At 42.2% G+C, this 24,252-nt stretch overlaps 1 protein-coding gene and 1 pseudogene across 4 annotated transcripts in view; both read left to right on the top strand.

Annotated features, from left to right (window-relative positions):
* SLC12A1 (solute carrier family 12 member 1) overlaps positions 1-16,941 on the top strand; it is a gene marked incomplete at both ends in the record, with an annotated part of 95,653 nt that extends 78,712 nt beyond the window's left edge. For all 3 annotated transcript variants that reach the window (XM_080707560.1, XM_080707559.1, XM_080707561.1), the window contains 7 exons: positions 1,237-1,380; positions 5,074-5,205; positions 5,829-5,940; positions 8,299-8,385; positions 13,777-13,912; positions 15,314-15,381; positions 16,806-16,941. In XM_080707560.1, the coding sequence (XP_080563686.1) occupies positions 1,237-1,380; positions 5,074-5,205; positions 5,829-5,940; positions 8,299-8,385; positions 13,777-13,912; positions 15,314-15,381; positions 16,806-16,941 (815 nt within the window). The remainder of the gene's footprint in view (positions 1-1,236; positions 1,381-5,073; positions 5,206-5,828; positions 5,941-8,298; positions 8,386-13,776; positions 13,913-15,313; positions 15,382-16,805) is intronic.
* Positions 16,942-22,334: 5,393 nt separating this feature from the next.
* Positions 22,335-23,641, top strand: LOC308271291 (glyceraldehyde-3-phosphate dehydrogenase-like; annotated as a pseudogene). Its single transcript has one exon. The product of its transcript is annotated as a glyceraldehyde-3-phosphate dehydrogenase-like (transcript).
* Positions 23,642-24,252: the final 611 nt, after the last annotated feature.

Here is a 24,252-nt window from a genome sequence, read left to right as displayed (position 1 = left end):
AGAGGAATTCAAAGAATGACATAGCAGTTAGGATTTTTTTATTTTTTTTTTATTTTTGGTCGCAATCAGAATCCAATAAAGATAAAAGGAAGTCAAATCCAACATCAAAGCTCGGATGGTGGGTCTCAACCTTGGGCAGGAACTTTTGCACAGCTAGACTCTTGTTTTAGACTCCAGTGTCCTGAGGGCCTTTATAGCACCGTGAACTCTGAGGGGCACACAGAAGTCTCAGCTTTCAGTTCTCTGAATTCAGTCACCCACGCCACAAAGTATTTTGCTTAATAGAAGCAATCGGTGCTGGGCGATTTTTCACTGCAGTTTTTACCGGGAGCTCATAGAAGTTCATTATGAGCCAGGCTTGGTGGCTCACGCTTGTAATCCCAGAATTTGGGAGGCTGACACAGGAGGATCACAGTTCGAGGACAGCCTCAGGTACTTAGTGAGGCCCGTTGCAACTCAGTGAGACCCTGTTTCAAAATAAAGAATAAGGCTGAAGGTATATCTTGGAGGTAGAATGCCCCTGGGTTCCATCCCCAGTACCACACACAAAAAAAGTTTATTATGCCGGGCGTAGTGGCGCACGCTTGTAATCCCCGCGCTTGGGAGGCGGAGACAGGAGGATCGCGCAGGTTCGAAGCCAGCCGCGCTGGTTTAAGAGACCCTGTTTCCAAATTAAAATATAAAAAATAGGTCTGGGAGTGTAGCCCAGAGGTAGAAGGGCTTCCAGTAACCCCAGTACCACACACAAAAAGAAGTTATGAGATCTATCTTTCCTTAATTCTTATTCTGCAGTTTGTTTGTTTGTTTGTTTGTTTTTGGTACAGTACTGGGGATAGAACCCAGGGTCATTCTACCTCTGAGTGGTACCCCCAGCCCTATTTTTTAGTCTTTAGTTTGAAACAGGGTCACATAGAGAGAGCAGGTAAGCTGTGTGTTTGGTTTGGTGGTGACTAAGGACAGAGCGCACTAGCCTTCCCGTCTTCACAAATAAAGACCCAGTAACCTGGAGTACGCTAGCTTAACGCAGACAGCTATTTTTATGAGCCACTTATTATTATTTTCTGAATCCAATTTACTGAAATAATATCACTTTTACTAATCATTCAGAAGAATATCACATTTTGACACCTAACAATTGTATTACCCTACGCACCGTTTCAAACACTCAGTTCATCGGCTTGTTTCTAGAAATTTTATCCGAGTTAAGCGGCGGACTTTTGTTTTTTCTTTTCCCAGATGAATTAGAAAAATTGGAACAGGAGAGGCTGTCACTGGAGGCCACTATCAAAGACAACGAGGGTGGAGAAGGGAGTGGAGGCCTTCGAGGTTTATTTAAGAAAGCTGGCAAGTTGAACGTTACTAAGCCAACTCCCAAAAAAGGTAAGTGCTTTTAGAAATTGGCAAGCTGGGTTTTGAGAGGAGCCACTATCGGAGCATCTCCAAAACACGAGAACTGAAGCCGGGCGTGATGGCGCACACGCTTGTCATCCCAGCATTCGGGAGGCTGAGACAGGAGGATCGCGGTTCGCGGACAGCCTCCGCTACTTAGTGAGGCCCTTTGCAATCAGCGAGACCCTGTTTCAAACTAAAGAATAAAAAATAGGGCTGGGGGTGTGGCTCGGAGGTAGGATGCCCCTGGGTTCCACCCCCCAAGTCCCGCAAAAATAAATAAATAAATAAATAGATAGATTAAAAAAAAATTAAAAATATCAAAAATGAGGACAGAGTAGAGGGAGGAACTGAAGAATTCTTCCAAGAAGGTATTATGGAGTAAAGGTAGAAGCCACTGTCATTTATCAAGATCATTAAGTATTTTGTGCCATCTTGCTGTAAAAATTATTTTAAAAAGTAGTATTTGGTTTAGGAGTTTTATAGCACTTAAGTAGATTGAGTGCCTTCAAATAGTAATGTTCTGCTTGAAATTGAAAGGGGCTAGAAATTTAAGAACCAATACTCAAACTGTGTATCTATACCCACCTTACCTTACATATATCTTAATGAATTTAAAGTTGACTAGTTGACATCTAAAAGCTTAATTAAAAAAATAAAAAGGCAGGGTGATGTGTGCATGTATATCTCCACAAGTTTTTTTTTTATCCCATTAAGATGTATGACTACAATCACCAATAAAAATTTATTAATAAAAAATAAAATGCTTGATTAAAAAAATAAATAAAAATTTTAAAAGGCATCCTTCCGACAAACCAGGATGGACTTAAAACTTGCCTAATACTAATTAATACCAATCTATTTTTGGTTGAGTGGCAAATTTATCTGTAAATTCTTGGTATGCATCTCAGGGATAGAAGACCAAAGAATGGGAGCATTTGTGATAAATTTTATAACAGGTGATTCAAAAATGATTTCTTTTTTTTTTTGTCTTCTCTCCAAAACACTGCAGGGTTGAGTTTAATGAGGTCCACAGTGACCTCTACTGGTAAAAAATCAGAATATTAAATGCATTTCAGGCAGAAATTTCCTAGTGACTAAAGTTATACACAGGCTGGGAAAGATCATCTCTCTGGGAGAGTCACCTAGTCAAATAGCAGGATCCAAGCTGGGACTTAGCAAGCTTCTGGTCTAGTTTGACGGTGGCTAACCCATCAAGGAAGCCATCTTCTACCCTGTAAAGTATTTGACTTAGTTTGCTTATTTGACTATCCAGCCCAAGGATGAAATTCCACTCATCATGTAATATTTTTATATATTTACACAGAGTGATAGGAAATGCAAATATAATCCCACCTCAAACACTTAAGGGTACGCTCAGGTTCCTGGAATATTCCATGAACTGGGGGAGGAGCGCTAACTACTTACTACCCACGGTTACATTTACCATGAAAACGATGTGTTTGAGTCTAAAGTTGGGTCTACATCAGAATTTGGGGGGTACAAAAATATGAAGAAGAATTTTTGAATGCTAACTCTACTCTTTCTTTACCAATTATTTGTAGCAAACCTCAATTACCCATCAAATACACTCTATTAAGATATACAGTCTGGGAAAGCAAAGGAAAAATTCAAAAGTCCTAGTGCAGTATATTTTACTCTTTCTATTTCGAAGTGGGAAACATGGATGTCCTCATTAACGTTATTTGTTCTGGAAGACTGTTTCTACATCATAACACTTGTTTGGGCAAAAAAAAAAAAAAAAAAAGTGCTTCTCTGAACCTGAGCTTGTCTCAGTGTCCAAAACACACAACATCGTAATGTTAGGCACTGCTTTCAGTACCTAAAAGTTCAAACACAGCTCTAAAGGGGGCCCATACATTACTCTGGGCTCAAAGTGGCAGACAAGTCTTTGGGGTTCTAGATCAAGACAAGTCTTTGGGGTTCTAGATCAAGACCAAGCCTGCCTCCAGGCGCTCATAATGACTCCTCCAGAGACTTTGATTTGCATAAAAGTGAGCCAGGGCTGCGCTTGGTCCATTCTGCAAACATCCCTGCAGTCCCAGGGATATAGAAACAATATAAAATAATTGTCTCAGAACTGCCAGAACCAAAACACAGAGACAGAGAAAAACAGAACAAAGCCTCTTTAGAACCTAGATCAGAGAAGAAGCTCTGAGGGGGCTGTCAGATGTGCGCTAAGCACTACACTGACACCGCCTCTTTGAAACGGAGCGAGGAAGTCACGACTTTCAAAGGCAAGGAAATGAGAAATAGTACATACAGTGCACAAAGAAACCCCTACTGGAAAATAGAAACAAGGGTTCTGCTCAAAGGCTGGCCTGATTCCCAGCACACTTCACCGGATCCAAGTAAGGGTGGAAATTGTGTTTAACTTTGTTTTAAGTAGTTATAGGAATCCTTGATTATAACTCAAGTAGGCATATTTTTCCAATATTTCCTTTTTTTTCTTTTTCTTTTTGTTTATTTCTTTTGTGTGTGTGTGTGTGCATGTGTGGTGCTGGGAATTTAACCCAAGGGATATTCTATCTCCAAGCTACACCCCCAGCTATTTTATTTTATTTTATTTTATTTTATTTTATTTTATTTTATTTTATTTTATTTTACTTTGGAACAGGGTCTCACTAAGTTGCTGAGGCTCCTTCTTGAGCCGGCGATCCTCCTGGCTCACCACCCAAGTAATGGGATTACAGGCATGCACCACCATACCTTGTTGACTTTTCCCATTTCGTTCATAGATTCAAATGGCTCAAGTACTTTTACCTAGGCTTCAGAAAAAAGAAAAAAAAAAGAAAAAAGAAAGAAAAAACACCTTGGGGGGAAAAAAAAAAAACAGAAAATGAGCCAAGCCACCCTTGACACCAAATAGAGTTTTAAGACGCAGAGAGTCTCTGGCAAATTTTATCATCCATTCCCTCATGGAATTTACACCAATACTGTGACTTACTGAATGAATTCTCCAGTGAAGGAATATTTTGTTCTATTATTTATCTCTAGAAAACCTAATTACCACTGTTCAACTTTCAAGTAAATCTGAAACTATTATTTAGTAGAATTTTTTGTTTCTTTTTTGCGGGTCTGGGCATGGAACAAAGGGGCATTTGACTTCCAAGCTGCACCCCCATCCCTATTTTTTATTCTTTATTTTGAAACAAGGTCTCACCGAGTGGCAGAGGGCCTCGCTAAGTAGCTGAGGCTGTCCACGAACCGCGATCCTCCTGTCTCAGCCTCCCGAATGCTGGGATTATAAGCGTGCGCCACCACGTCCAGCTATTTAGTAGATTTATATTTGAGATTTAGCATGGTGGGGATATTTCAGCCACTGTATCAAATCACTGAGCATTACTACATACCTTAATGATAATCCACTCTGCGACAGATTACTAAGGATCTGAAAACAACCCACTGGTTTATAATGAAAATTGTGATCATAAAATCAATACCAAAATTTTATTTACTGACTGAACAAGATCTAAATTGCTGTGGAATTCACCACTTATATCTGCTCCTTGGAAAATAGAATTCACTATTTGTCTGCAGGCATACAAATGTGAATTCATGACCTTTCTTCTATATTTTCATCAGTAGGCTTACTGGAAAGTTATTTTGTTTTTGCCCTCAAAAGACAAATAACAGATGCATCACTTTTCTATTTCCTTCCAGACGGCAATGTTAACGCCATCCAGTCGATGCACGTGGGAGAGTTCAACCAGAAACTGGTGGAAGCCAGCACTCAATTTAAAAAGAAACAAGGAAAAGGAACAATTGATGTCTGGTGGTTGTTTGATGATGGAGGTAAAAAATAAAAATTCAAAATATTCACTAGGAGCCGGGCGTGGTGGCACACACTGTAATCCCCCACGCTTGGGAGACTGAGACAGGAGGATCGTGCAGGTTCGAAGCCAGCCTCGGCTGGTTTAAGAGACCCTGTTTCCAAATAAAATATAAAATAGGTCTGGGAGTGTAGCCTGGAGGTAGAAAGTCCCTGGGTTCCATCCCCAGTACCATAAAAAAAAAAAAAAAATCACTAGGGAGCAGAATTCTTTTTTTACAGGTTTGGGGCTTGAACCAGAGGCATTTGACCTCTGAGCTACACCCCCAACCCTATTTTTTACTCTTTTATTTTGAAACAGGGTCTCACTGAGTTGCAGAGGGCCTCACTAAGTAGCTGAGGCTGTCCGCGAACCGCGATCCTCCGGTCTCAGCCTCCCGAATGCTGGGATGACAAGCGTGCGCCCACCACGCCCGGCTAGGGAGCAGAATTCTTGTTCTGATAAATTTAACAAACTGCATGGGAAGATCCGTGAAGATGCTATCAGTGGAAGAAAAACATTTTTGAGTCATCATAGGTTGTAAGTGATGTAAACGCTACGTCGGAGATTCACATGGCTTTGGTCATAATTTACCCTTTACTCCAGGGTTAACTCTCCTCATCCCGTACATCTTGACTCTCAGAAAAAAATGGAAAGACTGTAAATTAAGGATTTATGTGGGAGGGAAGATCAACCGCATCGAAGAGGAAAAAATTGCGTGAGTATGGCTCTCCTGTTTGTCTTTGCAGGTATTTATCCCGTTGAGCCTTTAATTTCGGGAGGTGCCATAGATTCAAAGACAAAGCCACCCAGATGGCTGCATGTTTATTTGATTTGATTGGTCAATTAATTATTTGCTTAATTTTTCTCATCCCTGTCTTCCAAGTCCTCTTATCCCCTGCCACAAATGCTTTCCAGAGGAATTGTTGGAGAGGTGTGGCGGTGCGTGCCTGTATTCCCAGAGATCTGGGAGCCTGAGGCAGGAGGGTAGTGAGTTCGAGCCTGGGCAGCATAGCAAGACCCTTTCTCAAAATAAGAACTAGAAAGGGTTGGCAGCTCAGTGATAGAGCGCGCCCGCGTCCGATCTCCGGTACTGGAGGGGGGTGGAGGAAGGAATTTTGGAGTGTCATTATCTTGTATAAAGTTTATTTTGTCCTGATTAGTGAACACACCTAAGGAAGGAAGATTCTAGTGGAAGTTGTGTACAGTTGTTTCTTCTGGTCAAACCTAAACCTGCTAATTCATGGCAGTTAGTTTAGCACAGCATATGCGAAAGAAAACTAAATTGGCGGGGTGGGGCGGTGTGGTGGCCACGCCTGTAATCCCAGTACTTGGGAGGCTGAGACAGGAGGACTACAAGTTGAAAGCCAGCCTCAGCAATTTAGTGAGGCTGTCAGCAACTCCTCCTCCTCCTCCTCCTCCTCCTCCTCCTCCTCCTCCTCCTCCTCCTCCTCCTCCTCTCTCTCCTTTTCCCTGTATGGCACTGGGATTGAACCCAGAGGCATTCTACCTCCAAGCTACACCCCAGCACACTTTTTTTATTCTTTATTTTGAAGCAAGGCCTCACTGAGTTACAAAGGGGCTCGCTAAGTAGCTGAGGCTGGCAGTGAACCTGAGATCCTCCTATCTCAGCCTACCGAATGCTGGGTTTGCCGTTCTCAGCTCATTCAGTGGCTTCTTATATTTTCCTCTCCTTCTTGGGAGGATGTAATTATGATACACACACATGCACACTCATATATTAAAGAATATAATTATAAGCCGGGCGTGGTGGCGCACACTTGTAATCCCCGCGCTTGGGAGGCAGAGACAGGAGGATCGCGCAGGTTCGAAGCCAGCCGCGCGCGCTGGCTTAGGAGACCCTGTTTCCAAACAAAAATGTAAAAGTAGGTCTGGGAGTGTAGCCCGGAGGTAGAAGGGCTTCCAGGAACCCCAGTACCACCAAAAAAAAAAAAAAGAATATAATTATAGTCATACATTTATTTTAAGTTAAAACAGTATGTTTATACATTTACATATAATTTCTCTTAGAGTATATCAAAATGAAAAATGAAAACTAATATGATAGCTATAACAATTTATATCTATTAAATTTTCTAATACCTTACTGGTACAACTAATAAAATTTGAAGGTGGTTTACAGATTTAAAAATTGTTAATTTTTTTGAAGCCAGCCTCAGCAGCTTAGTGAGGTTCTCAGCAACTTAGTGAAACCCTGTCTCCAAAAAATATATAAAAATAGGTCTCGAGGTATAGCCTGGTGGTAGAAGGACCCTGGGTTCCATCCCCAATATCACACACACAAAAATTATTAATTATTTTAATTTCAAAAAGTGTACTCTTGCCAGATGTGGTGGTGCAGGCTTGTAATCCCTGTGCTTGGGAGGCAGAGACAGAAGAATCAAACAGGTTCCAAGCCAGCCACGCTGGCTTAAGAAATCCTGTTTCCAAGTAAAAAAGTATAAAATAGGTCTAGGAGTGTAGCCCAGAGGTAAAAGGGTTTCCAAAGAAAGAAAGGGAGGGAAGAAAGAAAGGAAGAAAGAAAGAAAATGGCAAAGTCAAATGGGGCAGAATTTAAATAATTGTTGAGTCTGGGAGTTCTCTGCATTATCCCAACAGCATTTCTGTAAGTTTGAAATTTTATCCAAATTATCAGACACCAGCAAAAAAAAAATCCAATAGATAACTATGTAATAATTATTAGTCTGTCAGTAACTCTATATTAATTATCAGCAAAATAACGCCAGTAAGCATTAAAACTTGTCTTTATTTCAAATAATAAGGGGATGTGGGCACATTTGTATTAGCCTCCCTGAAAGATAAATGCAGGGTTAGATTTGCGCTTCCCAGCGTCTGTGCCTGCTGGTGCTTCTTTCCATCTTCAATGGAATACGCTGGTCTAAACGTAATGTGTGCAACAAATACTGAAATGAAAACCAAATCCAGAGGGCTCGGTCTGAAAGCTAAGCTGAAATAAAATATGATTACTTTTGATATCTCAACTCAAACACGCATACATTTGTATTGAAAACAGTTAAATGTGCAATGGTGAAGGGGTTTTCTCTTACATTTTCAGAATGGCTTCTCTTCTGAGCAAATTTCGGATCAAATTCGCAGACATCCACATCATTGGCGACATCAATGTGAAGCCAAACAAAGAGAGGTATGGAATATTTAACAGGAACACCACGATGCCCTCACTCTCGTTTGTGCTATTACAGTAAGAATTGTATGTATTTACAGCAGTGATTTCTCTAGAGGATTTTTTTTTTTTTTTTTTTTTTTTTGCAGTACTGGGGATGGAACCCAGGAGCATTCTACCTCCGAGCTACACCCCTAGCCCTATTTTTTTATTCTTTATTTTGAAACAGGGTCTCACTGAGTTGCAAAGGGCCCCACTAAGTAGCTTAGGCTGTCCTCCAACCAGGATCCTCCTGTCTCAGCCTCCCAAATGCTGGGATTACAAGCATATGCCACCATACCTGACTCCTCTAGGGGATATTTTTCAAGGTTTTCAAAGAATCATGACAGAACTATCAAGTATATGCTACTGAGAAGACAGAATTTTAGGCTAAAGAAGAGCCTGATAGGAAGGACTGTCCCTGTTAAGGGATGCTTTCTGGTTTGCAGATGCCCACCTCCTCTCTGTCTTTACATGGTAGAGAGAAAGAGAATCCTAGTGAGTCTTTCCCTTCTTATAAGGACACTGATCCCAACATGAACCCCACCTTCATGACCTCATTTCTAAACCTAAGCACCTCCCAAAGGCCCCACCTCCAAATGCCATCATGTTGGGGGCTAGGGCCTCGAACTATTACACGCAAACATTCAGCCATACAATGGCGTCTGAAAACTGTGCGCTACCGGGCGTGGTGGTGCACGCTTGTAATCCCCGCACTTGGGAGGCAGAGACAGGAGAATTGTGCGGGTTAAGAGACCCTGTTTCCAAATAAAAAAGTATAAAAAATAGGTCTGGGAGTGTAGCCCAGAGGTAGAAGGGTTTCCAGGAACCCCAGTACTACCAAAAAAAAAAAAAGAAAAAAAAACCAATACAGTTTGTGTGTTAGATTGTCATAAGAAATCCCAACATGCAAAGGGATCGTCTATCACAGCCACCTGTAAGTTCACCTGCTGAGAGTTCTAATTTAACCACTGTAAAGAGTTTTCAATAGTTATGCTCCAAAATCATATTTGCTGTTGCATTTCGATGCAATTTATTTATTTATTTTATTTTTATTTTTATTTTTTTGCCGGTCTGGGAATGGAACCCAGGGCCATTTGACCTCCGAGATACACCCCCAGCCCTATTTTTTAGTCTTTATTTTGAAACCAGGTCTCACTGAGTTGCAGAGGGCCTCACTAAGTAGCTGAGGCTGTCCGCGAACCGTGATCCTCCAGGTCTCAGCCTCCCGAATGCTGGGATTACAAGCGTGAGCCACCACGCCCGGCTTCGATGCAATTTAATACATTTGATTCTAATAAGTCTAATACAATTTTAATACGTTTAGAGTGGCGTGGGTGCTCCAAGTGGAGGGACACGAAGGGTTCAGAAAGGCTTAGGTGCCGCTGTTCCACTGACCTCCATTTATCCTCCTCCTTGCAATTCCCAATGAACTATCGTTCCACAACCCTCAAATATTCTTACCTCCTCCCGTCTTTTAATTGATTGTTATTCTATACGAACTTAAAAACCAACTAAAAATATTCAGATTTAAGGTGATTACGGACTAGACATACTTGAACTTCATAATCTTTGAGGGTATTCATTATTTCTGCAAGGATTTGGGTCATAGGTCAGTTAAAAATGGTTTCACGAAACGCCTTACTCGGGATAAGAAAGCTAAAATTGACAGGGTAAACCTGGCTATGATTTTGTAATATTTCCTTCCATCATACATATACATCTACTGCCTCCTATTCTTATATAGCTACAGTTAAAATACCAAAGAAAAATTAAGAACACGTTTACAATTCTCCTTGGTAAATGGAATCAACATTCTGATAAAAACTGGACTGGCATATAATAATCCCTGGTAGCCTTCCACGTTTCATTTGAAGAATTTTCAAACCCTAAGGCGTTGCCTCCTGGCATTTGCAGTGATGTGATCAAAGGATATCATCCGTGGCTCTAACTGATAGGAACACTGTCTGTTTGATAACACAGCAAGGCCAACAATTCCTTAGCCTGGACCACTTACTGACAGGGCAGAACACCTGGAATTTGTGTTGCCTTTAATAAGGCAACTCCTCTGGGTATTGTAATGAGAGAAAGGATTCTTCTTTTAGGCTGAGGCAGCCCCTAGGACTCAAGGGCTCAGACTTGAAGAACAGAGCTCTTGCTCTGTTTCAACTCCCATGTAGACCTTCTTGGCCAGGTAACCCCTGTCTACCACTAACAACTATTCTCTGATCTCTGGTTTTCTTGATCATGAGGAGATACACAACGACACCAATAGTTTGTCAATGATTTCTATGTTGGAGGATAATATTAAATACCCTGAAATTGCCATTACTCAATCTTCCAACTACCCATGGGGGAAACAAAAACCAGCAAATCTTGGCAGAGGTGTTTTGTTATAGAAACGTTTTCTATAAATATAGCAGGACAAGGGTAAAAGGGAGTAAAAAAGCCAAGTTAATGAGAAAATAATTGAGCCAGGAGAGACTGAAAAGCTCTGTGGTTAAATTCTAATCTTTATTATATAGACTGAATTAAAAGTCATAGACCAAAAAGACAACAGTCTGTGTATAGAAATCAAAGAGAAACTAGAAGCAATTAACCAGAAAATTTAGTTTAAAGATGTTAGATACTTACAAAAACAATTATAGTATATTACTCTGAGAGAAGAAATCTTATGTAAACTGGAGAGAAATTTTTATGGAACTAAAATGTTTGAAACTTTATTATAAGAAAAATGAATGAGGAAGGCAGGGTGGCTATTAGTTCAAACATTTTAAATTAATTTTCTTCACATGTACATACTACTAGACCCAGAGTCGATTAAAAAATACTTGGAAGAAGAATCAGATTGAGCCAGGCATGATGGCATATGTCTGTAACCACAGTATTTTGGAGGCTGAGACCGGAAGATCACAGGTTTGAAGGCCAGCCTCAGTAACTGAGACCTTGTTTCAAAGTTAAAAAAAAAATATTTAAAAATGGCTGGGGGTATAGCTCAGAGGTAGACTGTCCATGGGTTCAATCCCTGGTACCAAAAAATATATAGATGGATTTGATGAGACTCAAAATAGAAATCTGCGGCTACCATAGAATCATCTAGCTAGGCGAATGGAGAATCGCTAGCTCGGGGATGAGCCCGGAGATGAAGAAATCAAAGATAAAGACAGCAGTGGGCAGATATAGCTTCATTCTGACTTCTTGTGCCATTCAGCATGTTTCAATTACAAGTAAAAGAAAGCCTCCCAGTGCCTTACACGGTAGAAACTATCACACACATAATCAAACAGTACAAGGAGAGTTTGGCTTTCCAGTTATGCTTGATCGAGAAGGTAAAGTTTGTAACCAAGGACTCATTTTCTTTCAGTCCCTTACTCTCTCTTCATGAAATCATCAATCAAAGCTGATTTGGTTTAAAGAAACACAGTTGCCAGTAGCAACCAGGACTACAAACGTGCTCAGGCAACCTGGGTAGTAGTGCGAGGTTTGTTTCTTTCCTAGCTCTGGAGGCCGGGTCCTGGCTCCTTTGGGATGCACTAACCTAAGCCTTGGACCTTGCTAGTGGTCAGTGTGGCACGGGCGGTGGGCTCAAGCCTGCCCGAGGTATGTGCCTGTCTTGGCCAATAGTTCTGGCAGAAAGCATGGAACTGTGCTGGGATTGGTTGGTCTTGAAGATGGAGTCACAGCCATCCAGACCACACTGGGAGAACATAGTACAGGTGCTACAGAGAGCCAACAACCTCCACTCAGCAACCTTCTTGCTCTTAGGAAACCATGGCTGAGATGCAAAAATAAATAAATAAATAATAAACTCAGCTCCTGAGCAAATGAAGTACACATACAGCATAAGCAGAGCCTGGCCATGGCATCTTCCAACGACTGTCGCGGACCTCTAAAGACATGACACTTCAAAAAGCAATAGCGAATAGAAGAATAGCAGGAACGTCAGTATCATTCCTTCCCCAGTCTTCCTTTCTTTCTTTTCTTTCTTCCTTTTTTTTTTTTTCCGATACTGGGGATGGAACCCAGGGGCATTCTACCTCCGAACTCCACTCCCAGCCCTATTTTTTATTCTTTATTTTAAAACAGAGTCTCACTGAGTTGCAAAGGGCCTCACTAAGTAGCTGAGGCTGGCCTCGAACCACAATTCTCCTGTCTCAGTCCCCCAAGTATTGGAATTACAGGCATGCGCCACCACGCCTAGCTAACCTTCCTTTCTAAATAAGTCAATAAAATAGAGATCTGATCTACTGCATTGGATCCTCCTCCGGCTCCTCTCAAAGGCTCACTGGCGGGGACAGTTCTGTTCCTTTGTAATTTCTGCAAATCCTAAATCAGGCCAACTGAGGAGATAATTAAACTCATCACTTTATACTTTAATTTCTTAACCTAACAGCATATGGATTCTAATTATCATTCATTCTGAAGTTTCTAATTTATAAGGAAGCTACATTATAGGAAATGAAAGAAAATTATTCATACTTGAGATTGTCTTCCAGCAGCGTACCGAAGACACGCCTACCATAAATTATAAGCTGTGCTGTGCACTATTGTTTTAAAAATAAATCATACGGGACCCTTATGGAAGACAAGAATGAGACTTTTTTTCCACAAATTTTTAATGTTCTATAGCTCTTAGACACTGCTTTTAGTCTTTTCCTAGGCGATTTATTTTTTAAATGCTCTAAAACAGCCTCGGATCTGTAGACATTAAAATGTTATTGATTGTTATCCTTTCCCTTAACACGCACCTGAATAATATTCATTTGAAAATCTCAGACAGCAACACCAAGCACCAGGACCAAGACAGCATTGTTTGCAGCAAACATCCAAACTGTTGTAGGACCATTAGACATGTGAGAGCCCTGGCTCTTCTCCTGCCTGCCCACAGCCTCCTGCAGGAGTGAACTCAGGGCGGTCCTATCCCTCTGCACCTCCTCCATGCATTCACAACCGTCTCCTCCCATACAGCCGAGGCAACAAGCAGATGGAAACTCATTTATGGGCCTCAGTGTCTATTTTGCCACTGTGTCTCTGGCTGCATTCTGCAGAAAACATGTTTGCAGAAACAATCGCTATCTACCCATCTGTGGATTAAATGACCATCTACGTGTTTGTTTGTGTGCTCATACCAAAGATCTAATACCTAGTAAGCTCACAAGGCCTCAGACACATTACGTCTCTTCCTTGGGTAGGGAGGGAGTACTAGAACCCCGGTTTCCCTCCCAGTAAATTCCCTGCAAAGATAATTCGTAAGAGATTTGCATGACATTCAGCGCTGATTCCGCAGTCAGCAAAGCCAGTGATACCTAGAGTATCTGTAAAATAATGAGTTAGTGTCCCACTGCGAGGCCTCCTTTACAATTCCAATTTCAGCTGGAAAGTCTTTGAAGAGATGATTGAACCATATCGCCTCCATGAAAGCTGCAAAGATTTAACGACTGCTGAGAAATTAAAAAGAGAAACTCCATGGAAAATTACAGATGCAGAACTGGAAACTGTCAAGGAAAAGGTAGGGATTTGTCTCCCTTAATTTTTACTTTGCTATCTAAGTAGCCAAAGAGGGAAACAGTGGTTGATTTAAAGATGAGGAAATTATGTACCTATTACCGAATCACTTTATTCAAAATCCGGTGTTTCTGCGTTTTTTCAGGTGCTTTTATTTTATTTAGTGTGTGTGTGTGTGTGTGTGTGTGTGTGTGTGTGTGTGTGTGTTAATGGGGGTGGAACCCAAGGTCTTCTACCTCTGGGCTACACTCCCAGACCTATTTTATACTTTATTTGGAATCGGGGTCTCACTAAGTTGCTGAGAGCCTCTAAGAAGCTGAGGCTGGCTTTGAATCTGTGTGGTCCTCCTGTCTCAGCCTCCCAAGTGCAGGGATTACAAGCTTTTGCCACCATGCCCGGCATATTTTTTTTTTTTAAACAGTCTCACTAAATTGTGGAGGGCTTCACTAAGTAGCTGAGGCTGGCTGTGAACCTGTAGTCCTCCTGTTTCAGCCTCCCAAGTACTGGGATTACAAGTGTGGGCCACTACAACTGGCTCTCCACCATAATTGGTTTTAATAACTATTTTTTAAATAAGGTTTTCCAGCCGGGCGTGGTGGCACACGTATATAATCCCCACGCTTGGGAGGCAGAGACAGGAGGATCGCACAGGTTCAAAGCCAGCCGCACTGGCTTAAGAGACCCTGTTTCCAAATAAAAATATAAAAAATAGGTCTGGGAGTGTAGCCCAGAGGTAGAAGGGCTTCCAGGAATCCCAGTACCACAAAATAAATAAATAAATAAATAAATAAATAAATAAATAAATAAATAAAATAGGGTTTTCTAGCCAGACATGGTGGTACATACTTATAATCCCTGTAATTGGGAGGCTGAGACAGGAGGATCTCAGGTTCACAGCCAGCCTCAGCTACTTAGCAAGGCCCTCTGCAAGTTAGTGAGACCCTGTTTCAAAATAAAATAGGGGGCCGGGCGTGGTGGCGCACGCTTGTAATCCCCGCGCTTGGGAGGCAGAGACAGGAGGATCGCGCAGGTTCGAAGCCAGCAGCGTGCGCTGGTTTAGGAGACCCTGTTTCCAAATAAAAATGTAAGAATAGGTCTGGGAGTGTAGCCCAGAGGTAGAAGGGCTTCCAGGAACCCCAGTACCACACACACACACACACACACACACACACACACATAATAATAATAATAATAATAATAATAATAATAATAAAAAAAATAGGGCTGGGGGTGTAGCTCAGAGGTAGAATGTCCTTGGGTTCAATCCCCAGTACCACACACACACAAAAAAAACGTTTTTAATGAGGTTCTCTGCTTGTTTATGGGTTGAGATAAGAAGATAGAAGCTCATTCATAATTCTGGTAGAACTGCATTCAACAGAATCTGTATGTCCTTCCTCCTCAGAGTCACCGCCAAGTCCGCCTCAATGAACTCTTACAGGAACACTCAAGAGCCGCCAACCTCATTGTCCTGTAAGTATCCGTGCAAGCAGCTAAGATGATAGAAGGTTTAAGGTCAATGGGTTCATTGATTTAAAAGCTTATGACTTGGTTGTGCACAGGGACACACACTTGTAATCCTGGTACTTGAGAGGTCATCCTCAGCAATTTGGTGACACCCTCAGCAACTTAGCAAGACCTATTTCAAAAATTTTTAAAAAGCTGGTATGGTGGCACACACTTGTAATCCCAGCATTTGGGAGGCTGAGACGGGAGGGTCGCGGTTGGTGGGAAGCCTCAGCTACTCAGTGAGGCAATTTGCAACTCAATGAGACCCTGTTTCAAAATAAAGAATAAAAAAAAAAGGGTGGGGGGGTGTAACTTGGAGGTAGAATGCACCTGGGTCCCATCCCCAGGACTGCAAATAATAAATAAATAAATAATAAATCAATAAATCAATAATAAAAAGGGCTGGGGATGGAGTTTGGAGGTAGAATGTCCCTAGGTTCAATCCTCAGTACAGAAAAAAAAGGAAAAGAAGTTTATGAATCTTCAGATGGGAAGTTTAAAAAACAAAAAGAAAAGTTGGAGAGTGTAGGTTTTTGAATAATGAAGAAATATAAACACTACCCTTTGACCCTGACAAATGGGGCTCGTGGCCTTTACAAGCTCTTGCCTAGGCTCTCTGCTGGTCCTGGAGCTCGATGCGTGTCCTCTAGAATGCAGGCTTTCCTTCTGAAACCTCCACAAAACTGACAGCCTGGAATTGCCTGGCAATCGCCCCAAGTAGGTCACCGAGGGCCACAGGCATCTTCCCTGGGTGGGTGGCCCTGAGTCACCGTGCGCCCACAGCGAACACGTGGGGCTCCTGCAGTGTGAGAAGATGGCACAGAAACGAAAAGGGGGTCCGTTCTCATTTTTCCTCTTTATCCTTCAGTCCTACAAGCATTAGGAATCTACCTACTGAAATAATACTAATATTCATTTAATTAAACATTGGTAGCTAAACATGGGGAAACTCCAGATACTTCTCTGTGAACTGTCTCTAACACAGTGTGTCTTCAAGCATGGTGTAGGCTGGAGAACTCGCCCTCAAAGACATTTGTAGAATGATTTCCTAAATTGGGTGATGAATTTTCAATAGCTGGTTTCTAAGGTTCCTTCCAAACACAAGAGCTTTAAACTACTGGTGGGACGATCATTCCCACCAAAGAGGATGGATGAGTATTTTTTTTTATCAAGTTTTCTATTTTACAAGAAAAAAAGTGAGAATTTACATTTTTAATATCTGAGAAATGTATCTGTTTAGTATCTGTATTCAAAATAATTTCAGTGCGGAAACTTTTAGTTTCAGGCCCCTTGTTATTAAATAATTCAGAAATGCTAATGATGTCACTGCCTGAAGTGATTTTCACTTTGGTTTTTAATTTTTCTTCCATGTTTTTTTTTTTCTTCAGGAGCCTTCCGGTGGCAAGAAAAGGATCTATATCAGATTTGTTGTATATGACCTGGTTGGAAATGCTCACAAAGAACCTCCCTCCTGTCTTACTGGTTAGAGGAAATCACAAAAGTGTCCTGACATTTTACTCCTAAGACACGAAAGATGAGAATACATTTTAACTTAATGTATGAATAATTAAGAAATATGTTCCAGTATTTTGTGTCGTAAAATCTGATTCACGGATATGCAAACCTTTGAAGACTAGCCCACCAGATTATACAGACATTTTGTCCTTTTTTTATTATTAGGTAATGGAAACTTTCTCCCCCCGCCCCCATCGGCTTAAGGGAGCCACTGCTACCCCGAGAAAAATATTTGTTGTCCTTGCTGTTGATAGACAAGAAGTTAATCAAATCTATGCTACTTATGCTCGTGAAAACTGCCGATGTGATTATAAGCAACTCTGGGCAAACTTCATCTCTGGTTTCTAATGATGTTTGCGGCTAGATCCAGGTCCAGGCCTCAGCCCCACAGCGGGCTCTTAATAGATACTTATTGATGGGCTGGTCCAGTGACCACAGGTGGTTATCAAAGGAAAGGACCAACCGGGTAGAGAAGCTTGATTACGCTTGGCCTCCTGAGAAGCTTACGTCTACAAAGAAGATTTAAAAATCAATAACTGGAAACTTTAAGAAGTACTGGAGTCTACAAAATGTTTAAAGCAGTTACCGAAATATGGTTTATTTAATGTTAGCAGATAATATCTTAAAGCAAACCGAGTGATCATTGATAGCTTGAATTTGCTGCTGACTGGAAGTATATATTTACTAGGTTAGAAAGCAATATATATTCTGATTAAATGAAATATATTCATAGCATATAAATATTAATTGCCCTCCCTCCTAAAACGTTCTGGAATGTCCAGCATGGTATTACTTTGCATATCTTTTTCTAATTAACTGGTTAGCACACGTGAAATCTATAGCTGTCTAACTGAATACCAAGTACCACAAATTTTCAAACTATTTTTAAGAAACATATCCAGAATCATATACTTACTTTCTGTAGTGACTTACATGAACTTAGAAGAATAATTAAAGTGTGGAGAAACTTGCAAAATTGAGAGCCTATGGTTATTGATAGTTTTCATTTTTGTTAGTATAATACTTAATCACATTGACAAACCTACCAAAAAAATTGCTTTTCTGATGAATGGCTTGATTCTTTTTTCCTGGTATATTCTGACTCTTTGTTGTGGAAAAAAAAAAAAAAGTATGGAGAAAAATGAACCTGAAATAAAAGCACTGAAATTTGTTTGCTTTGGCCTAGGTCATGTTTTTACTTTTCCATAGCTAACATCGCGGTGCAGTGATATCGCGGATGTCAGGCTGAATTTTTCACCAGCGGCCTTGCCTGCAGGTTGTTCATTTGCTGAGATTCAAAATTAGGATTGCCAACGCCAGCCTCTCTGCTCAGAAGGACCCCTGCAGGGAGCTAGAGACGATCCACAAAGCTTAAGCAGCTGGATATCCCTGTTCTAAATCCAGGGCCATTTTACTTAGCCCTGGATTAACCCTCTCCTTTGAGCCTGACCATGTGACTTGCAGCTTGAGCCAAGGAACCCAGCTTCTTGTGGACCTGACACTTCATTTTTTTTTTTTTTTTTTTTTTTTGGCAGTACTGGGGATGGAACCCAGGGGCATTCTACCTCCGAGCTATACCCCCAGCCCTGTTTTTTAGACTTTTTTAAATTTTTGAAACAGGGTCTCACTAAATTGCAGAGAATCTCACTAAGTAGCTGAGGCTGTCCAGGAACCATGATCCTCCGGTCTCCGCCTCCCGAATGCTGGGATCACAAGCGTGCTCCACCACACCTGCTTCTGACACTTCTTTGGAATACTTAAGGTGGTATTACCGGACACACTGGCGCATGTTTGTAATCCCAGCACTTGGGAGGCTGAGACAGGAGGATCGTACAGGTTCAAAGCCCCCTCAGCTACTTAGTGAGGTTCTCAGCAACTTAGTGACACCCTGTTTAAAAAAAAAAATAGGTTTTGGAGTGTAGCCCAGAGGTAGAAAGCTCTGGGTTCCATCTGAATACCACAAAAAAAAATTTTTTTTAAATTAAAATTAAAAAAGAAATACTTGAGAGGGTCTCTGAGAAATGTCAAAAATCACATGGCTTCTGCAGCAGGAAATTCTGGCTCTTCTGTCTGCCTGTCTGGTGTGGGTTGGGTTCCTCAGAGACAGAGGATACTTATGTATAGGGCCCTGGGGATCGACACCTGTGTGAGGGAGAGGGCGGAGAAAGACTGTGGGCTGAGATACAGGCCAATGGCGGCCTCGCAGGCAGCTTGCAGTTCCGGTGATGTCCCCATAAAGCTGTCTCTCAAGAGCAGAGAACACCTGGCCTGGGGATCCCTCACTGACGTGTCACTGGACCTGCGTGCCCTGGAAGGAGTGCAGCCTTGGGCTGAGCAGCCCTGTGGGTGAACCCTGAAATCCCTCTACTGACAGGATCTGGCCTGAGGAGCAACAAGTTCTTCATTAAAAATGTTGGGGGAGCCGGGCGTGGGGGCGCACGCTCATAATCCCAGCATTCGGGAGGCTGAGACAGGAGGATCATGGTTCATGGACAGCCTCAGCTACTTAGCAAGGCCCTCTGCAACTCAGTGAGACCCTGTTTCAAGATAAAGAATAAAGAATAGGGCTGGGGGTGTAGCTTGGAGAAAGAAAGAAAGAAAGAAAGAAAGAAAGAAAGAAAGAAAGAAAGAAAGAAAGAAAGAAAGAAAGGAAGAAAGAGAGAGAGAAAGAAAGAAAGAGAGAAAGAAAGAAGGAAAGAAATCAGAGTGGCCTGAGTTCAAATCTTGGTCTCCACTTATTAACCCCTTAGGCTGCTAACCTCTCCTTATTCTGAGGGGTTGCTAGCGAAAGGGTGATATCCTGTGGGTTCCAGGTTAAGGGTTGGGTGGCAGAAAAGGACTGGAAATTTTGAGGCCAGGAACAACTGTCCTGGGAAAGGCTACAGTAGCAGGAACTACCCGGGTTAGGGCGATGGTGAGGCGGCAGCAGATGTTTCTGGTCCTTGGTGCTCTGCCTTGTCTCTGCACCTTGATATTCAGCGCTCCCTGCCCCTCACCTGGGCTAGTTTCTCACTAGCATCCTGCCCTCACGATGACCTCTCAACATCCCATCACTATTTCAGTTGATGGTCTTGCCCCTGTCCCTGCGACACCTCCATGGGAGGACAGACAAGACTTATTTATGTGAATGGGGAGGGCCACCGTGGTGAGAGCTTTGTCAAAGCAGTCTTTCTTTTCCTTAATTCTTGGTTTTAGGAAAGAAAGAAAAAAAGAATGCCGGGGAGTGGGTATTCAAGGCACCTGGGTGTTCTGATAATCTGCAGGATGTTAAAACTACGGGCCTAAACAGTCTTTCCCAGGCCTGTGGTTTCTCTACCATCGTGTGTTGGTGCCTCTCAAATTTACAATTCTACTGTACATCTCTCAGATCCATTTATTTAACCAGTAATTTTCTCAGTGTTTCTCTTTGGGTGTCCTGAAAACACCCTAAATGAAGGAGAACCAGACATTTGTGGAACATACACACACACAAAACACACACACACACACACACACACACACACACACACACACAGACATCTCCCTCTCCATCACCTCTCAGGTCTCCTCTGACATGACCAAAGACAGGAAAAATATGTACCATAAGCTGGGCGTGGTGGCGCACGCTTGTAATCCCAGCATTCGGGAGGCTGAGACGGGAGGATCCAGGTTCACAGACAGCCTCAGCTACTTAGTGAGGCCCTCCGCAACTCAGTGAGACCCTGTTTCAAAATAAAGACTAAAAAATAGGGCTGGGGATGTAGCTCGGAGGTAGAATGCCTCTGGGTTCCATACCCAGTACCGCAAAAAAAAAAAAAAAAGTGTGTGTGTGTGTGTACCATAGTAGTAACACATTTTTTAGGAACACACTCAATTTATAGTTTATATGGGAGAGGAGGAGACTGTTGGAAGATATGGAGATCAGCTTATGAGCAATGCTTATAATTCCTAAGGGGATCTTAGGAAATTATCTGCAGAAGGTCCTGGGAGAATGCCACTAAACTGTCTCCCCTATGTGAAGCTGAAGTTGAGATTAGGGTGCAAAACAGAATGCAGCACCATCCTTAGGACCTCTTTCATCCCATGATGAAGGACCGAGAAACAGCTGCCATGAGCGGATGCCTGGTGTGGGATGTGCTGGAAGCAGACACCATCATTGCAGTGGTGCATCTCATGGACACCCTTGGCAGTAGCAAAACAGAAAACAAAACAGAAAGACAGGCAGACACAGCAAATATACAAAGAGCATAAAAACTGGGGAAGATAATCCAAAAAGAGGAAAAGGAAAAGGAAAAAAAAAAACTCACTTAAAAAAAAGAGAAAATCAGCTGGGCGTGGTGGCACACGCTTGTAATCCCCACGTTTGGGAGACAGAGACAGGAGGATGGCACAGGTTCGAAGCCAGCCTCAGCTACTTAGTGAGGCTCTCAGCAACTTAGTGAGACCCGGTTTCCAAATAAAATATAAAAAAGGTCTGGGAGTATAGCCTGGAGGTAGAAAAACTCCTGGGTTCCACCCCCGTACTATGAGAGAGAAAGAGAGAGAGAGAGAGAGAGAGAGAGAGAGAGAGGGATCATATAATAGAATGTATCATAAATAGAAGAAAAATCAAATGCACAAGAAAAAACAAAGTATAAATGCATTAACTACTCTTATTAGTAGACTGTCTAATTGAATCAAACAGACTCAGACTCTATCTACAAGCATCATATTAAAAATCAAGTATCAAAAAGGCTAAAAGCACACAATTAGAAGTGAGGGAATAGAAAGTGAAACTACAAAGCATTCTAAACAAAAAGAATAGAATTCGAAGCATTAATTTTAAAGTTGAAGCCTAAAAGAATTAGGAAGAGCAGGAGAATATCATTTTATATTTATAAAATATAGACAGCCACCATGTAGCCATAATAATAATAATAATGGAGCTTTACGTGAACAAATACTATAGTATTAACATAAATAACAGAATTGTTGGAAATAAACGAGGAGTCACAGAAAGCCAATTTTCTTAGGAAACAAGCACCTACATCACCGTTTTTGACAGATAATATATAGGAACAATTCAAACTATATTACAAATGGATTTAATAGGTACAATAGTGCTCACCCACAAGAAATACATCTTTTAGAAATCTATAGAATGTTTATAAAAAATTATGGATTAGACAATGAAGAAAAATTAGGTAAGGTCTAAATTGTAGAAATAGTAAGAATCACATTTTTATTATAATAAAATAAAACCGGCATTATTTACAAATATATAAGCAACGTCAAATACTATATTCATTTGGGAAAAAAATTCTTCTAAATATGTCAGGTCAAAACAAAAAACAAATAGAGCCAGGCGTGGTGGCATACACCTGTAATCTCAGTACTTGGGAGGCGGAGTCAGGAGGATCATAGGTTCAAGGACAAACTAAGAATGTAGGGACACTCTCAGGACTTAGAGAAACGCTATTTCAAGTCAAAAATAAAAAAGGGCTGGGGCTGTAGCTCAGAGGTAAAAATATTCCCTGGGTTCAATCTTCAGTACCTCCCCCTACAAAACAAAACAAAACAAAACAAAAACCAGAGCAACCACAAAAAACCAAATAGATAATGAAATTTTAGACTTGCGACAATAACATTGAGAATTTCACATAGTAAAACATTTTATATGGCCCTCTGCTCCTCCTGCCGACGGACAGCGCCGCTCCCCGTGCAGTGCCAGCCGCGTCCCGGAGACACCATGGTGAAGGTCGGAGTGAACGGATTTGGCCGTATCGGGCACCTGGTCTGCAGGGCTGCTTTCAACTCTGGCAAAGTGGATATTGTCGCCATCAATGACCCCTTCATTGACCTCAACTACATGGTCTACATGTTCCAGTACGACTCCACCCACGGCAAGTTCAAGGGCACCGTCAAGGCCGAGAACGGGAAGCTTGTCATCAATGGAAAGCCCATCTCCATCTTCCAGGAGTGAGATCCCGCCAACATCAAGTGGGGCGAGGCTGGTGCCGAATACATTGTGGAGTCCACTGGTGTCTTCACCACCATGGAGAAGGCCGGGGCTCACTTGAAGGGCGGCGCCAAGAGGGTCATCATCTCGGCCCCCTCTGCTGATGCCCCCATGTTTGTGATGGGTGTGAACCATGAGAAGTACGACAACTCCCTCAAGATTGTCAGTAATGCCTCCTGCACCACCAACTGCTTGGCCCCCCTGGCCAAGGTCATCCATGACAACTTTGGCATCGTGGAGGGACTCATGACCACCGTCCACGCGATCACTGCCACTCAGAAGACCGTGGACAGCCCCTCTGGGAAGCTGTGGCGTGACGGCCGTGGGGCCACCCAGAACATCATCCCTGCGTCCACCGGCGCCGCCAAGGCCGTGGGCAAGGTCATCCCCGAGCTGAACGGGAAGCTCACCGGCATGGCCTTCCGTGTGCCCACCCCCAATGTGTCCGTTGTGGACCTCACCTGCCGCCTGGAGAAAGCTGCCAAGTATGACGACATCAAGAAGGTGGTGAAGCAGGCGTTCGAAGGCCCCCTCAAGGGCATCGTGGGCTACACTGAGGACCAGGTGGTCTCCTGCGACTTTAACAGCGACTCCCACTCTTCCACCTTCGACGCCGGGGCTGGCATTGCCCTCAATGACCACTTTGTCAAGCTCATTTCCTGGTATGACAATGAATTCGGCTACAGCAACAGGGTGGTGGACCTCATGGTCCACATGGCCTCCAAGGAGTAAGAGCCCTGAACCACCGGCCCCAGCAAGAACGCGAGAGGAAGAGAGGGAGGCCCCCAGCTGCTGGGGAGCCCCCACCCCAACTCAGTCCCCAACACACTGAGAATCTCCCCTCCTTCCACTTTCCATCCCAGACCCCCTGAAAAAGGGGAGGGGCCTAGGGAAGCCTAGTGTCAAATGTACCATCAATAAAATCCACTGCACCCAAAAAAAAAAAACATTTTATATTGATGAAATAGGACTTAAGAAGTAAAGTCACAGTTATAAATAAGTTTATTAATCAAAAAGTAAAGTTAACATCCAGCTCAAGAATAAAAACTTTACAAAGTAATGAATGGAAAACATTAAGAAGAAATTGAAAGACTAAGGAGGATCATAGGTTCGAGGACAACCTCAGCAAGTAATGACTCTCATCAACCTAGTGAGACATTGTTCCAAAATAAAAATAAAAATAAATAGGTTGGGTGTATATATAGCTCAGAGGTAAAATGCCTCTGAGTTCAATCCCCAGTACCAAAAAAAAAAAAAAAAAAAAAAGAAGGAATTGAATAAGAAAAAAACAGGCTAGTAAAAGTAAGCATAGGGCTATGGGTAAGAAAAATAGGAGTTGAATT

Source organism: Muscardinus avellanarius (genome assembly GCF_963383645.1).
Source record: "Muscardinus avellanarius genome assembly, chromosome: 12".
In the NCBI taxonomy this organism is placed as follows: domain Eukaryota; kingdom Metazoa; phylum Chordata; class Mammalia; order Rodentia; family Gliridae; genus Muscardinus; species Muscardinus avellanarius.
This window is presented reverse-complemented; position numbering and strand designations above follow the sequence as displayed.